Source organism: Camelus ferus, chromosome 34, assembly GCF_009834535.1.
Source record: "Camelus ferus isolate YT-003-E chromosome 34, BCGSAC_Cfer_1.0, whole genome shotgun sequence".
In the NCBI taxonomy this organism is placed as follows: Eukaryota; Metazoa; Chordata; class Mammalia; order Artiodactyla; family Camelidae; genus Camelus; species Camelus ferus.
The window spans coordinates 16,429,191-16,445,129 of NC_045729.1; the positions used below are offsets into that span (position 1 = coordinate 16,429,191).

General features: G+C 57.8%; 2 protein-coding genes, 1 long non-coding RNA gene and 1 other non-coding gene across 6 annotated transcripts; 1 reads left to right on the top strand and 3 right to left on the bottom strand.

Moving 5' to 3' along the window:
- Positions 1-213: 213 nt before the first annotated feature.
- C34H12orf57 (chromosome 34 C12orf57 homolog) lies at positions 214-2,037 on the bottom strand. The gene is made up of 3 exons (XM_006173005.3): positions 1,678-2,037; positions 1,203-1,379; positions 214-441 (listed from the first exon to the last, which is right to left on the bottom strand). Exons 1-3 carry the CDS (start codon positions 1,727-1,729, stop codon positions 290-292), a joined length of 381 nt encoding a protein of 126 aa, XP_006173067.1. The 5' UTR covers positions 1,730-2,037; the 3' UTR covers positions 214-289.
- Positions 1,277-2,364, top strand: LOC116661364. The gene is made up of 2 exons (XR_004317249.1): positions 1,277-1,413; positions 2,211-2,364. It is a non-coding gene; the product is annotated as an uncharacterized LOC116661364 (long non-coding RNA).
- Positions 1,978-2,039, bottom strand: LOC116661386. The gene has a single exon (XR_004317278.1). It is a non-coding gene; the product is annotated as a U7 small nuclear RNA (small nuclear RNA).
- Positions 2,365-2,892: 528 nt separating the features above from the next.
- On the bottom strand, positions 2,893-14,653 carry ATN1 (atrophin 1). 3 transcript variants are annotated; one of them, XM_032473398.1, is made up of 11 exons: positions 14,421-14,652; positions 10,378-10,509; positions 10,045-10,237; positions 9,637-9,774; positions 9,386-9,499; positions 6,672-8,674; positions 6,260-6,482; positions 5,166-5,862; positions 4,146-4,289; positions 3,632-3,812; positions 2,893-3,462 (listed from the first exon to the last, which is right to left on the bottom strand). In XM_032473398.1, exons 3-11 carry the CDS (start codon positions 10,069-10,071, stop codon positions 3,429-3,431), a joined length of 3,561 nt encoding a protein of 1,186 aa, XP_032329289.1. In that variant the 5' UTR covers positions 10,072-10,237; positions 10,378-10,509; positions 14,421-14,652; the 3' UTR covers positions 2,893-3,428. The 3 variants fall into 3 exon arrangements, with proteins under 3 accessions (XP_032329289.1, XP_032329290.1, XP_032329288.1); XM_032473399.1 differs by lacking the exon at positions 10,378-10,509 and having other exon boundaries at positions 6,672-8,671; positions 14,421-14,653; XM_032473397.1 differs by lacking the exon at positions 10,378-10,509.
- Positions 14,654-15,939: the final 1,286 nt, after the last annotated feature.

Consider the following 15,939-nt stretch of genomic DNA (forward strand, 5'->3'; position numbering starts at 1 on the left):
AGAAGCCTCAGGAAAAGTTCAGGAAGCCCCACTCCTCAGAGGAGGTGCCACCGGTGCAGGCCCACCCACCCGGGGTGTTGGGGGCCAGCCCATCCTCCCACCCTGCCCTGGATCCCAGAAAGGATCTGGACTGAGATGGAATGGCCTGAAAGGCAAAGGGAACCGGACCAGGACACAAGGGTTGTCAGGGTCACAAAAGACTGACACCAAGGCTAAGTCTCAGGCACATTTATTATCTTCCAGAACACCAAGGTTCTCCCTTCCCTGGCAGTGTCATGGGAGGGCCAACTCAGGAGGCGGCCACGCTGCCACCTGAAGCAGGCCCGTGGGGTGGCAAGGTCATGGGAGGCAGGAAGAGCGCCTTCAGCTTGCCCGACAGGCTGGCAATCTCAGGATCCTGGGCTTCGTAAGACTTGACCAAGCGGGCAAACTTAAGGACACCTGCAAGGGTGAGCGGAGAATTAACCCACAACCCCAGGGGACAGATGAGTCCAAGACAGAACGGGAGACGGTGGCTGGAGGCAGTGTGAGCATGAGTCACTGGCTGCCACCCCTCTGGTAGCCAGGTAGCTGTCTGCCAAACAAGACACATGCAGGCCTCTGCCCTGTGAGGTTTCGATAAACCACTTCCTGGTCTACACCAGGCACAACTGGATGGGATGCGGTGAATAAAAATATCCCAAAGCATTGTGATTCTCACTATCAGGTGAACCATTTTAGCAATTTCATCACAAGACCCAAAAGTATGCACGCCCACAAGATCACCGGTCTATGACCAGGATACAGGAGGGCTGTGGGCCAGCTGGATTGAATCAATAAACACCCTCGGGAAACACCACGCCCTCATCAAAGAAACTGAATTGCCAGCCCTCAGAGATTAGCTGAAACACCTTGAAGGGGCTGCAGAAGTGTGCTGTTATGCAGACATCTCTGCAAGAGAAGGGGTTCAGGTCCAGCTCTGCTGTGACCTCCGGCAGTTTATTACTAGATTCTGTTTCCTCATCTTAAAATAGGATAATAGTATAATCAATGATAACTGTAAAATACACTTAGGATTTCGCCTGGCTCTGGTTCACACTAGACCCTGGATCTCTGAGTGCCAATACTGTTAGATTGTGGCTGCCGCCGTGTGGCCAGAAAGGGAACGACGGCTCTATCGCCCTTTCCCCAACCCAGTCCACCCCGACCGCCGTCCGACCCACCTTCCCCGTCGCAGCTGAAGCCATAGGCTTTGATAACCTCCTGCTGAATCTGCGTGGCCACGGGTAGCACGAATTGCAGCATCTTGCCCATGTCGTTGCACGCATTGTCGCGAGCCTCGTCCATGCGCACGGCGTTCTCCGGAGCCGAGAACGCCTGGATCACCTCGGCCAGGACCACTGTGCGGCAGATGAATCCCAGGCGGGAGTCCCGGTAGGCATCAGAGCACGGCCGACAGGCCCAGCCGAGAGTGCAGGGAAGAGAGCAGGGAATTAGTGGACTGACACGGTACTAACGCGATGAACTAGGGCCCCAAATCCCTCCCTCTAGAGAGGAAAGGACCTCTCTTAAGAGCGGGAGGATAGCACCGCGCGCCCCCACTTCCCGGCGAACGCAGCCACATCTCTCGCCCCAGCTCTTCCCGCACGCACCCTCCTCCCGCAAGGAAGCCCACCCGGTTACTCAGAGGCTTCTCACCCTTGGCCTGTTCCGCACTCAGAGAGGCGGTCTGGGCCGAGGCGGACGCCATAGGACAAAAGATGCACGTGCAGCGCCTCCGAGAACGCTCAAAAGCACCGAGCCGCCTGCTAGACAGGCTCTCTAGCTGGGTGGGGGTGGAGAGAGTGGAAGGGAAGCTGCACCAGTCGACGCCGGAAGCGTCCGAACCTTCCCCACTGCGAACTCTCGGGAACAGAACACACAGCACCTAACAAGGCCAGCAAGCGAAAAGTACAGCACCCCAATAAAGATGATTCTATTGTTGTAAACGACGTACGCGGGGGCTTTCCGGTGCGGACCGGAAAGCCTGCTAGACAAATTCTAAAAGAGCTGTTACACTAGGGAATGTAAGCCCGAGGAGAAGTCGGCATAGCCACTAACTCCACTATTGGTGAGGGTGAGCTCCGATTGGGGCTTCCTAACCCCTATTGCTGTACAAGCGACGAGGCACGCTGTAACTTTCAAAGGGATAAACAGTATTCTAAAGAACGCCCTCAAATTTTTCTTTCTAGGATTTGTGAACGTTTGATACAAGCCTATGCAAATGAGCCGATGCCGATTGGCTGAGAAAGAAGTCAGACACTCCCCTTTAGTTTTTAAGAAGCAAGACAGAGCTTCGCAGCAATAAAAACTGGGCGCTAAATCGGCTGTTGCGCTTTCCTAAAATGGCCTTGTGTAGGAATGTGTGCTAACGCCTTCTTGTTTCCCTTCCCTTCTGAAATTGTCACCCACTCCCTCTTAAAACCCACTCCCGGGTTCTAATCGCTTCAACCTATTGCAGCCACGCCCCTGCACCTCTGCTTTATCACCGTTTCTAACCATTCTTCGGAGAGGATTCAGGACTGGTGGCTCCGAGCTATGGGACCAGTGGCAGAAACGTCTCCTAAGTCTGAGAAGTTCCTTGGAGGGCGTAGAGACGTGCCTGTCCCAGGCCGCCAGCATCCCGACTTCCTAGAAGGACGGGACTAGCACCGGTACCCACTCTGGCGGAGCCCGGGCTCCACGTTGTTCGAGATCCCCTCTCCAATTCTCCAGGGTCCCTACTCACTTCCAGGCTAATCTCCGGTGGTCCCACAGCCTTCTGTCCGGGCGCCGCTGCGCAGTGACCTACACCACCACCACCACCACCACCACCACCACCACCACCACCACACCCCTGCCCCCATAGTTCACAAAGAAACAGTCACAGCCATCTTCCTGGGGAGTCGTGAGGATTTTTTTGTTTGTTTGTTTGGTTTTGTTTGGGATGTTTTTTAAAGAGCGTCATATAGATATTTATATATATAAATTATTAATGTGGGGGAAGGGGCATACATCGCAGTGGGGGCGCGCACACGGGGACTGGGGAGGGGAAAGGGCGGCACACGATGCTACGCAAAACAGCCACATCTAACAGATGAAATAATCACACCAACGGGGTCGGGGAGGGGCGGTGGCCACGGGGTTGGACGTCGGGGAGGAAGAAAGCCGGGGGGGGGGGGGGCAAGGGAGAGGGACCTGGTCCAAGATACTGTGCGCTTTCTGCCCCCACCCCCCGCCACCTCCCCACCTCCGCACACCACAGGAGCCTTGGCCTTCCATCTGTCCCTTCCTTCCTCCCTCTGCTCAGTGGCCCCAAGGCCCTGAAACTGAGCAGCACCGCCCCTCCCTCGGCTCTGAGTGGCAGGCGGGGAGGGAGGCCTCCAGGGTCCAGATGCGGGGGCCATGGGTGCTCTCTTGATCGCAGGTTTCTACAGCGGCTTGTCGCTTTCCTTCTTCAGGTGACTGGGGGAAGAGGGGGTGCAGAGCAGGGACTGAGAGACTGAGGTCCATCCTGACCTGGCCCCTCTCACGGAGGATGGTGGAGGAGGGGTTCCCTCCCGCAGGAGCCACCGCCCATCCCAGGCGGGCTGAGCTCGAACCCCTCAGCCTGGCCTCGGGAGTCCTGCAGTACCTGTAGTAGTCCTCCTGGGCCGGCAGCGGCACGCTGTGCAGCGGGTGATGGGCGTGCAGCCACTGCTGCTGCTCCAGTGCCAAGCGCTGCAGCTCAGCGGACTGCGCGTGCATGGCCTGCAGCTGGTGGGCTGCTGACATCGGGGCAGAGAGGGAGGCTGGCAGGTCCCGGTAAGGAGCAGCTGTGGGCAGGAAGGGCAGGGGACACATGACTGATGGGGGGACTGAGCACCTCCTCCAGGTGAGGAGGTGGCCAGCCACCTTTCATACAGAGAAAACTGAGACTAAACAAGTCCTGCAAGTTGCCAGAGGCGGTTGAGATTCAGACCTCTCAGCCTGGCCCTAAAACCCGTGTCTCTTGTGGGCAGGGCCTCAGCCCTCCTACTGCCATTCCCAGCTCCTCGGGGCACCTCCCCACCTCTCCCCAAGCCCAACAAGGCCAATCCCACTACCTAACATCCTCCTTTCTGCCCTTCTCTCATGAGACCTTCCCCGCCCCCAACCTCCATCCTTACCAAAGAGCTGGTGACGAAGAACTTCATTCTCGTGCAGAGGGTGAGGAAGAAGGGGGTTGGGGAGGGTCCCAGCTGGGTAGGGGATCCGGGTAAGGTGAGACCCTGAGGCCAAGGGGTCAATGAGAGGGTGCACCGAGGCAGAGGCTGGAGGGTAAAGAAGAGGAAGGTGTCACCAGAAGGCAGGTTTGGGGAAAACCATGCATTTGGGTGAAGGGGTCCAAACCTGGGCAGAGAGATGGACAGTCAAACACAGGGAGATCCAGAGTGGATTACGGAGAAACAACGGAGGAACTAGGGGCCTGGGAGATGGACCTGGCAAGATGCTAGGGGAGTAGGGATGTATGGATGGCAGAGGGAAGAAGATTACAGCTGTCAGAGGGACCTGAGGAATATGAAGAGAGGAGGGGACCTCTTAGAGGAGATGAGGTGTGGGAAATGAGACAGGGAGAGAGGAGGTTAAGAGAGAGAAAGCACAAGGAGTCTGGAATGAACGTGACTATGAGGCTAGATGGGGCAAGAAGAAACATGGTGAAAGGACTGTGAGCAAAACTCATTGTCATCTATCATCCCACAGCCAGAGCTACAGGGCTCTTTATGGAAGGTCACAGATCTAGAGATGAAGAGGAACATGAAACACCTCTGCCTGGGAGCGGAGAAGATGGCAAGAAACAATAGATTTGAATCCAGAGGAGCAAGAAAACAGTCCTGTGAAGGGCTCAGGGACAGGGGCTGTAAGCGTGGGAAGGGGTGCTCTTTAAAAGGCCTTGGGCCTCTATCATGGGTGCGACGTGAGACCTGAAGAGAGAGTCGGGGTGCAGGGAAGGGTCTCTGTAGCAAGGCCAGGTTAGGAAACAGGCTGGGGAGGCAAAGACCAGGGCAGCAATCTTACGAGAGAGGCTCATGCCAGACGTGGGCAGGGAAATCATTCCTGCCTGAGGAACAGAAGGGCCCAATCATCTGTGGGCACAGGAGGGCCCAAGATGCCCTCAGAGGACCAGGGCAGGGAAGTAGGAACCTCACCTGCGTGGATGGCATCCTGCTGGTGGAGGTGCAGGTGAGAGTGGATGTGGGAGTGCTGGTGGTGATGGGGGGTCACGTTGAGCATCTGCAGCCGGGCCAGGGGGTCGTTGCCCAGGGCAGCCACCCTTTCCGCGTGCTGCCTCTCAGCTGCCAGACGCTCGGCGTAGGACATATCGGGCCGCAGAGCAGGCCCAGCCGCCAACGCTAGACGTTCTCTCTCCAGGGGCCCCAGGCTTGGATGGAAGGGGAAAGGGTGCAAGCCGGGTGGCCCAGGCTGCAGAGCCAAGCCCCCGTGTCGCGGGAAGGGATCCAGACCTGGCCCTGGGACCCCGTGGAGGGGTTCCAGCTCACTGGGCTTCACCTCGAAGCCAGGTTTGAGGCGGTCACGCAGGTCCCTTTCACGGGCTTCCCGCTCCCTCTCCCTGGCCGCTGGGTCACTGCTGTACAGGGCTGGAACATTGTAACCCAGGAGCCCTGGGTCCACTGCCCCCAGGGGCACGTAGAATGGATGGTTGCGATTGCCAGGAGACATGACGTGGGGCCGGGCGTATTCGCTCAGGGTGCGCAGGGCTGGAGTGTCAGGACCCAGGTAGGGGGGCACTGTAGCCACAGCACTGCCTGGCTCAAATGGAGGGCGATGGGGCACTGGGCCGAGAGATGGGCACTCCACTGGAGCACGGCCCTCCTGAGCCAACTTCTGTGGGATACAGGGAGAAGTGGGTCAAAACGGCAGGTCGGAAAGATCCTGGCGGCTGACCCTGGTTCTTAGCTGCTCATTTGTCTCAGCATCTAAACGCCATAAAGCCTCAACTCTTTGGAACTCAGCCTACCAGGGACTTCCCTGCTCCCTTCTCATTCTACATAGGACAATGGCTCTTCCTACGATCCACAGGTACTTCCTGTGGAGCTTGCCTTTCCCCAACCCATGAACGCAACGCCTCCCGCTGGAACCCTTTGGTCTCCATTTCCCGGGCTGCAGTGACTCCTCCTATCCGACGGGTGGCGCTTGACACCCCCCCCACTCCCTCCCGAGCCTCCCTGCGCCGTGCAGTGGGCGGGCCGGAGGAGGGCGGCGCGCACGGTGACGCACTCACCACGCTGCGTTCCAGCTCGCGTTCTTTCTCGCGCTCGCGCTCCTTCTCGCGTTCCCGCTCGCGCTCGCGCTCCTTTTCTTCGCGCGCGCGCTGCTCGGCCTCGCGCCGCACCTTCTCCACCAGGTCGGCCCGCTTCTTAGCCAGCTTGGAACCCTCCAGCGGCACGAAGTACAGGTCGCTGCGCGCGCACGAGTTAAAGCCGCGGTCCAGGTGTTTGTTGAACCTGCCGGGCGCAAAGGAAGCGCGCACTCAGCCTCGCGGTGATCTTGTTTTGAGCCAGCGGCCGCAGGCGAAGCGAGGCCAGGGCCCGAAGTACTTTGAAAAGCACCACATGGACGCAGGGCCCCTCCCGCGCCTGCTCCCCCTTCTCCGTCACCTTCCCAGGCCCGCCGCACCCCGCCCCGGCGCTCACCTTGCCGACTGGCTGGCGTGGCTGGGCACGTCTACCACTTTGGGAGGGGGCGAGGGGCTGCGGGCCGGAGGCACCGGGCTCTCGGGGGTCTCATACTCCTCAGCCGGTTCCTGTTTGATCTGCGTGGCGCTCAGGGGTGGCCCTGAGGCGGGGGCCGCAGGTGGCGGCGGCAGGGATGACAGGCCAGAAGGCCCTGCAGGTGGCAGCGGCCCGGGGCCCACGGTGGGGGAGCCCGGCTTGAAGGTCCCTGGGCCTGCAGGCGGCGAGGCACCCCGGTAGCCCGGTGGGGTCCCCGTTCGGAAGGAGGGCGGCGACCCCGGCTTGTAAGCCGGTGGGGTGGCTGTCTTGTAAGCCCCTGGGGATGGGGCTCTCTTGCCATACGGTGGGGGCCCAGGGGGGGAGGCTGTTTTGTAGCCTGCTGGCGAGGAAGCCACTGTAGCAATGACCGTGGAAAGTGTAGCCGAGGAAGTGGTGACCGGAGGCACGGGTGGGAATGGGTAGGGCGCCCCTTGGGGGCCCTGGGAAGGAGAGGGGTGTGAACATGGGTAGGACCCTTGAGAGGAGGAAGAGGAATTGGAAGAGGAGGAGGCTGGGGGGCCGCTGGGCCCTGCTTGGCTAAAGGACACCTGGCTGTGAGGTGGGGGCAGGTGTGCTGGCCCTGGTGGGTAGGGCCTCAGAGACCCCAGGGAGGGAGACATGGCATAAGGATGTGCATGGTGGGAGCTACTGCTCTCCAGGGGATGAGGATACGCTCCAGGTGGAGGGGGTCCAGAGCTCCCATGATGTTGTTGTTGCTGCTGCTGTTGCTGCTGCTGCTGCTGCTGCTGCTGCTGTTGCTGGTGGTGATGGTGATGTGCTGGGGCTGGTGGGTGAGCAGTGGATTGGCCCCCAGCGGAAGGAGGGAAGGGGCCTGGATGGGCACTACTGTTGGCTAAGAGGCGGCCATAGGGAGGAGGTGGGGGGGGACCCTGGCTCCACACAGCTTGGGATGGGAGAGAAGGCTGAGTATACTTGGGGGGCTGGTTAGAGACCGAGAGGCTGGTTGGGGGAGGGAAGGAGTGGGGATAACTGGGCAATGCCTGGGAAGCCGGGTACTGGGAGGAAGAGGAAGAACTGGAAGAGGAGGCTGCTGCAGTGCTACTACTAGAGGATGAATAAGGATACCGCATCGGGGGGGCTGGGGCAGAAGAGGAGGAAGCAGGTGGCAGAGGATGGGGTGACGGAGCAAGAGTGGGGCCCTTCTCTGGGCCAGGAGGAAGTCCACCCATCCCCTGCCCCATGGCATGGGGAGAGGGCAGATGCCCGGGTAGTGGCTGGGCCCCCAGGCCAGGAGGAGAGGCTGATGCATTGTTGAGGGGTCTCAGGGCAGGTGGGGGAGGCAGGTTTGGTGTCACATGGGGGAAAGTGGCTGGTGGTGGAGCAGAGGGTAGGTTTCCACCGACTGGAGTGTTAGGTGGCTTTGCTGGGGGAGCACCACCAGCCCCCGAGCTTGATATTGAAATGGGGGTGGTGGGTGGGGGGTGCTGCTTACCCCCACTAGGGCCCCCCACTGAAGAGGCAGCTCCTCCCCCCTTAGGGCCCATTGAGGGTCCAGACAAAACTCCTCCACCAGTGCCCCCAGGATAGAGCTGTGGATGAGGGGGAGGGGCTCCCGGAGGAGCCTGGAACATTCGAGATGTGTGGGGCTCCATGGGAGCATGATATCCAGTGGATGTCACCGAAGGATGGGGCTCAAAGCCAGGCTCTGGCTGTCTGGGGGTGCTGTCTGGTGGTGGAGGGGAGGGAGGAAAGAGTGGAGGTGGGTGGTAGGGGCGGGCTGGGCCCTGGGACAGGCCAGAAGATGAGTCGGAGTCATTCTCCACACTTCCAGGGCTGTAGATACTGGGGGACGTGCTTCGGTTATCCTGGTCGATATCCCTAGGGTCACTGCTGCCATCATCATTGAGGCTCCGCCCATCCAAACTATCCAGATCCGAGGGAGACTGTGGCCGAGGGAGCTCCTGCTGTAGAAAAGGGAGGACCGTTTTCCCCTTTTCTGTTCCTTCCTTGCTTCCCTGGGATTTGGGGCCTCCCTTGCAGCACAACCCCGCTCACAGCACACCACTGTGCCACGAAGTGATGAATAACCATGCTCAAGTCCACCTCCCTGCATCTGGGGACTCCCCCACTCTCCCCACAGTATCTGCTGCTCCCCAGTAGCGGTCTGGGTTCCCTCCTTGTAAAACCCTGTTCCTTCCTCCAGTGTCCATCTCTAGCACCTTCTCCCCGTCCACAGCTGAACCCAAATCCCTGTCTTCCACCAGCTCGTCTGCCCTCCTCTCATCTCCTCTACCCCTGTAACTAAACATCCCAGAAACCCTTGTTTCCTAGAAAGACCATTTCTGCATGCTCCTTATGACTTATTTGTTCCTTCCACTAAGACTTCTCACCCTGCATCTCCTCCCCAGCCACTGTATGGAAATCAGGACCTGGAAAAGGAGAGGCTAGAATCCCCCATACTCTTGCAGTCCCCTTTTGGCCCTGCCTAGTCATCTGATGGTCTGGCCAAAGCCCTAAAGATCTGACATATTGTAGACAGGCTACTTTAATAAGCATTAGGATATGACTCTGCTCTCGTACTCCAGGCAAGATTAAAATAGGAATTGTGAGCGAAAGGAAGTTTCGGTGAAAGAATGGTCAGAAAATGGGTCAGGATGGCTGCCAGGGTCCCCCACCTCAGTTTTGGTCTTTTTCGGTGCATTGGTCTCCTCACTTTCACTCTCGGAGATCTCCTCACTCCGGCCCTGCTTGCTGACCTTTGGGGTGGAGGCTTCCTCTACTCGGGCTTTCTGTTAGAGAGAAAGAAAATTCCTGTCCTAAACCTCCCAAGGTCCACCAGTACCCTCTGCCAGACAGGAAGTTCCCCCCAACACATCCTCAGCCCCTGTGCTCGGGCAGCCTGTGGGAGGACCTGGGGACAGAATACCTTGGCCGTCTGCCTAGACTTCTCGGCTTTGCCATCGCTGCTAGATGTGCTGACCCCTCCAGGGGAGGCCCGGCCCCTCGATCTCAGCTCTTCCCGGGGCCCAGGGGCCTCCTTCTTCCGGCCACTCCTCATTGACATCTGCAGGAGAAGGAAGCAAGCAGATAATGTAGATTTCTACACTGTACCTCACCTTATCACGTGCCTTTGTTTCTAGTCTTCCTCTCTGGTGGGTGTCACAGAAGGATGGGGTTCAAAGCCAGGCTCTGGCTGTCAGGGGGTGCTGTCTGGCAATGGAGGGGAGGGAGGAAAGCGTAGAAGTAGTGGGTGGGGGGTGGGCGGGGCCCTGAGACAGGCCAGTGGTTTCCCTGCCCCTGATCTGTCATGTCTCTCACTTTAGCTACTACTTACTGAGTCTTTATTCTGTCGTGTCTTCATTCTTCAGGCTGTGGAGACCCCATTCTCCTCCGCCTGGGCAGCTGAATACAGAAACTTACTGCTTCACCCTAAGTCCCCCACCGCTGTGGCCTGGGAAGCAGGAGGCAGGATCTGCAAGTTTCCGGTATGGGCACCTGGAACTTGCCGGCTCTGTTTTCAGGGAAGCCTGTTGGGAAAAGACCATAAGAGCCTCCAAGTTGGGGACCAGAGTGTGAAGGGGACACTACTGCGCTTGCCATGGGCTATAAGGCACCGGCACCCTGTGGGCCTCCCCAGCTATCTGTTCACGAAGGAAACGCTGCTCACAATTTCATCTCTTTCATCTCTGGGGAAGGCAGAAAACTCAGATGTGCCCATGCGCCCCAAGTCCGGAGACCACACTGTTTCAGCTTCCACGACCCCAAGGAGATACACGCACGCACACGAATTCCATAGAGCCTTACAAAGGAGCATAAGGAAACATAGCTGAGGTATTAGCTGATTTATTGAGTGCCTTTATGTCAAGCCCTTACATATCCAATTTCATTTCATATGTACAACCACTCCTGAAAAGCAGGTATTCTTAATATCCCCATTATATAGGTGAGGAAACTGAGGAGCATAGATTATGACCATGACTCGCCCAGCTTCATGTGATGGATACACAGGGAGGAAGCAGTGTCGGCCCCGGAACCAAGCCTCATCTCAATGACTCAAAGCTCTTTCTTCAGTACTTAGCTGTACTCTCATCAGAAGTCAGTGGGGGGGAATTCTCAGAGGGCCTAGATCAGTCCAGAGATATGAAAGGAATCTTTTCTCACAACAGAGTAGGTGGGAGAAGAATGTCCCATTCTACAAGGCAAAGGCGCACGGCCCTACCCATCCTGAGACCAAACCGAGGTACCCCAGAGTGCAGAACTTCATTTGTGGGAGTCTCATAAGACCTCCCCACCCGCAGCGCTAGGGCTTGGGTTCCCAAGGCTACGGGAGAAGTCAGGGCTTTGGCTTTACCACCCAAATCAGCGAATATCGATGAACACACAAGACAAACATACAAATCCCACGGGCTGAGACAGGGACTCACGCCTCCTCACAGCCGATCTGTATCTATGTATTTCTTTATACAGCCATATCAACACAGGCAGCCATTGTCATTTGCACTTATTTGTATATCTTGCCAAGTGTCACATCTCTCCATATTACTAACCATAAGATCTTTTGAGAACAAAAATGGTATCCTCTTACTGTTTTCTTCCTTTCTGTGTCCACCACTGATGCCATGCATATATGGCTGTTATGGTCTGTTCCTTACTGACCTTTAAACCCGCTAACTTCAGTAGGTCTTCTTGAATGAAGTGCTGCTGGCCTGCGTGGGATCAGAGCGAGCTTCCCCACCTGTTAGGCCTGGCTAGGAAAACAGCATCTCCACGTTCTATAGCACATTTTCCACAAGGAATACAGAGCAATACTTCTTACTCACCTCCACTGAACCCTACTGAGGCCTGCAGCGAGGGGCGAGCCTCACCCTTCCAGGGAACTTACTAACAATTTACCTGGAGTCACAAAATAGCTGGGACAGAGCCCAGGTCTTCTAAACTTATGACTGACGCTCTGCCCAGTAAACCAGCCATTTCTCTTCAACTACAACTATTACCACATTTTTTGAGTTGTTGTGTAAATTCATTTTCAAATACTGTCAACCCCCCAAAATCCAAAGAACAAAACCCAACATAACAAAAGGGGAAAACAATCTTAACAAAGAACCCCAGGGATGACTGTGACTGGTGTGCTTTTGCCAGCCCCTCTAAAGGAGATGCTCCTCCCTCCGCCCCATCACAGAACCTGTTCATTGTGAGAGCCAGGGGATCCCAAAGGTCAGAGAAAGGCAGGGATGTACCAGAACAGAACAATCATAGGGTGCCCCTGCCCCACCTCAACTTTGTTAATCAGCTAAAATCTGATAAAATTAGCAATGAGTAGCTCTGAAGGAGAAAAGCAGTCATAAAATGGTAGGTGACCCTGGGGATAAGGAGGGGCAGGAGAGAGAGAAGCTAGGGTTGGGTTATATACACGTTCCTGAACCTGGAGCATATGTTAGCACCAGCGAGCTGAGCCACCCTCCTTCCTGCCCCAAGAGCCAGTCACTATAACTCAGGTTTATAAAGCACCTACTATGTATCTGGAAAACACTAAGCAAATTCACCTTCAGCATCTTACTGCAAAAGCCAAGCGATAAAGGCCAGACTGGGGAGGTGGAAACAGGAGAAACAGGGGAAGAGTCTCTAAGTAAGACCAGGAAAAGAAATTCGTGCAGCAATACCAGGAGGATCTCAGAAGGAATACACTTGGGTTGCAAGGCTTTCTAGGATGGGCTTGCAGGGTGAATTTCAGGATCGTTGGCCCAGCCCCACCATCATTCCAGACCAACCAGACTAACAAACCAGTCCAAAGTGATAACAGTGCAGCCCAGACCAGCAGATAATGACAAGGCACTGGCCTAAGCCTTAGAATCCACAGTTGTCAGAGCGGCCTCAGATATCATCTTATCTATAACCCCTTTATCTGACAATAAAGTGGAGGCTCAAAGAAAGAAGTGACTTGCCCAAGGTCACAGTTAGAGGTCCAGCCAGGACTAGACCCAGGTCTGCTGGCTCCTGTTCCTGAATATTTCCACTGCACCAGGCTGTTCCACAGCCCTCTCCCCTGAGCCACCCTCCCCTGGGATGGGCATGGAGAGCCCAGCCATTCCTATAAGGTCAGAGAAACAGAAGGTCGAAGGTTAGCTGGGGGAAGGGATCATTGTAGAGATAGTCTGGGAAAGAGGAAAAGGGATACTCAGGAAGGAAGACTCAAGTTTATGAATATGGAAGAGTATCTGTGCAAATAAGCAAAAACGATTACTGTATACAAAAAGTCCCTAATAATGAAGGAGGTAGAGGCCAGAAAGAAATGCCAAAGGATGGTATAACTTGGTACAGGAGGATTTCCATCCTCCCACCATGCCTAGAGGAGGGACTTGGAGAAACACCCATGACCTGCAAGTAACATGTCTACATATTCCCAAAGATTACTAGATGGAAGGGGGTGGACCCCCTGGGGAATCTCCTCTCCACCAGCAGCACCAGAAACATCCTCCAGAACCCAGTCAAGAGTCCCAAGGACACAGTCAAAGGCTGAGGCCCAGTCTAGATTCTGAACCCTCATCTACTGGACATCCTGCTGGATCATTGCCATGGCAACGAAATGGCAGAACCTGCCCCTCAAGAATCCATCCCAAGGGGTCTATGTGCCAGCCACCTCCCCTCCAGTTGCCAAAGCAACTCCTATCTCCCTATAGCACCCGCAGGGAAGGGAGCTTAAGAGTACCTACCCCAGTAGAAACAAGTCCATGCACAAAGGGAAATCTTTGAGCTCAAAACAGTAAAGAAGATCCACCCCCTCTTAAGGAAACCACAGCCAGAGGGGCAGTGGGTGCTCTGATGATTTGAGGGTGGGGGTCACAACTTGTTTGGAGTGCCTGTAAGACTGCCCAATTCTCTCCTGTTTCCACCCTGCCAGAAGCCCTTCCTCCTTAACTCTCCCTTCAGTGTTCCCATCTTCCTCCTCCTCAGTTGCGGGAGGACCCACACTGCTGGGCCCCAGTGTGCCCCTCTCCAAGAAGTACCTATGTCTGGGATTGGAAAAACAAGGTTAGAGGTGACCTGGAGTAGGGGAAAGAAAACTGAGTCACAAAGGCATCTCCTTCCCACTCCCACCAGGGTCGACCTCGGGCTCTTCTTCTCAAAGGTGGCCCTCTCATCGGCCCTTTCCCGGTTCCATTCTCCTCTCTCATCAACTATAAGCCCTCTCTTTCCACTTACCACACCCCTTCCCCATTTCCCACCTCCCTTCTATACCTAGCACCCCGAAATTGGGCTCTAAAACCTGAGATCTGGGCCTTTGGGGCTTTTCCTGGAGTCCTCACGCCCCACCTCGTTGCCATCTCTCCATTCCTTTTTGCCTTCGCTCCGTTGCCCCCTCACTGGCATCCCATTTTTCCTCCGCCAGCCTTCCACTTCGGGGTCCCTTTTTGGGTCCCGGAGTCCTGGCTACCCTCCCCCGCATCAGCCCTCCTCGTGAGACCCTCCCACCTCCCCCCACCTTCCCGATCCTCCAGATGTCCTGGCCCCCATCCCTCCACGGGGGCCGGCCCCACCCCCTGAGCCCCCAGCCTCAGGCCAGGCAGTCCCCGCAGTGGGGGACCGGATCGAGAAAATAACAAATGGAGGCGGCGGTGGCGGGAGGGGGAACTGGGAGGGGTGGGGGTGGGGGTGGGGAGCCGCGGGCCAGAACCCGGGCGGGCCCGAGGCCCGGGCGGCAGCAGATCTTACCTGGTTGTAGCTCCGGACGGCTGGCTGGCTCCGAGCAGGATTCGGGGCTCCGGCGCCTCCGGGGGGCGGCGGCAGCCGCTCCCCCGCCCCCCTCTCCTCTTCCCGGCTTCAGTCCCCGCCGCGACGGCGGCGGCGGCGGCCCCGACCCCCCCGGAGGGTGGCCCCCATCCCCCTTTTTCCCCTACCTGGCCCGGATCGCCCGCCGGCCCCCGGAGCAAATCCCTATCCCCGCTCTCGCTCGGCCCCTCCCCAGGCCCGCCGCCTCCCCCGACCGCCCGGAACGCCCGGGCCGCGCCGCCCGCCCCCGCTGCGCCGTCCGCCCGCCCCCGCGGCCCGGCCGGCCCTCTGCGCGGCTCGGAGCCGCCGCCTCCCGCCCGCTGCCCGCGCCCGCCCCGCGCAGCCCGCACTCGCGCGATCCCGGGCCCCCTAGGCGGCCTCCGCCCGCGGCCCCCGCCCCTTCCCGGGCGGTCGTCTCCCTCGCCCCCCTCTTGGCCCCTCCCCGAGGCCGGCGGTCCCCCCGAAACGGGTCCCGGCCCGAGGCCCCGGCCCGACGCGGGGCTGCGGGCGGGCGGGTTTGCCGGCGCGTCCGGCGACTCGCACAGGAAAGCGGACGGCGAAGGGAGGGAGCTCGGGAGAGGGGGATGGGAGAAGGGAGGAAGAGGGAGAAGGAGGGAGCGCGGAGGAACGGAGGAGAGAGGGGCCGGGAGGGAGCCGCGAGGGAGGGAGCGCAAGGCGAGCGGCGAGGGGAGGGGAGAGGGGGATCCGGAGAGGGGGAGGCGCCGTGCGAGTTGGCCGAGACCGAGGCCTAGGGGGCCGGGGCGCGGGGAGGGGTTCGCCGAGGCGGAATGCGGGGAGCCCGCGGGCCTGGCGCCATAGAGGGCTAGGTAGGAGGGGCCGTGGGCTGTAACGGCAGATGTGGCGGAGGCTGGGGAAAGTTTGGGGGCCAAGGGTGGGTGGCAGAGGTGAGGTGGGAGGTTGTGGCAGAGACTGGGGTAAGACTGGAGGCATGGAGCTTCCTGGGGGCAGTGAGGTGTGTGACAAGGGGAGGTGAAAGAAGGTTGGGGTGACAGCGTCTCTGGTAGACACGTAGCAGGAGAGGTTTGGGGGACAACTGTGAGAGAATGGGATGGAAGTTTGGGGTTATGAGGAGGGGAAGAAATTAAAAAGATGGAGACATACAGGAGGATGGGGTTTCTGGACCAGAGTGAAGAGTTTGGGGGTGATTGGTGTTGGGGAAAGACTAGGGAATGTAAGGATTTGGAAGAGTGACAAGTCTAGAGATGTCATGTGAAGAGAAGGGAAAGCAAGAGGAACCTTAAGAAAGGATGAAGGAGGTGGGACCAGATGCATATTCCAGAGGGCCCACGTTCTGGGCGGGACTGGAGGGTGGAAGACACCCTGGATTCTGGGGGTTAGGGTTTCTAAAAGGGCGGAGGAGGGTGGGTAAGACCAAGTAGATAGAATGAGGTGGAGGTGGAGGGGTCTGGGTAAAGATTAGAAGGAAATTTAAGATAGACAA

Coding starts and splice junctions, on each gene's coding strand:
- C34H12orf57 (XM_006173005.3), bottom strand. CDS start 1,729: ATGGCGTCCGCCTCGGCCCAGACCGCCTCTCTGAGTGCGGAACAGGCC. Junction 1,380..1,677: donor GAGTGCGGAACAGGCCAAGG/GTGAGAAGCCTC, acceptor TCTGCCGCACAG/TGGTCCTGGCCGAGGTGATC. Junction 442..1,202: donor CTTCAGCTGCGACGGGGAAG/GTGGGTCGGACG, acceptor TCACCCTTGCAG/GTGTCCTTAAGTTTGCCCGC.
- ATN1 (XM_032473397.1), bottom strand. CDS start 10,071: ATGAAGACACGACAGAATAAAGACTCA. Junction 6,483..6,671: donor CACGCCAGCCAGTCGGCAAG/GTGAGCGCCGGG, acceptor TGCGCCCGGCAG/GTTCAACAAACACCTGGACC. Junction 4,290..5,165: donor GCAGGATGCCATCCACGCAG/GTGAGGTTCCTA, acceptor TTTACCCTCCAG/CCTCTGCCTCGGTGCACCCT.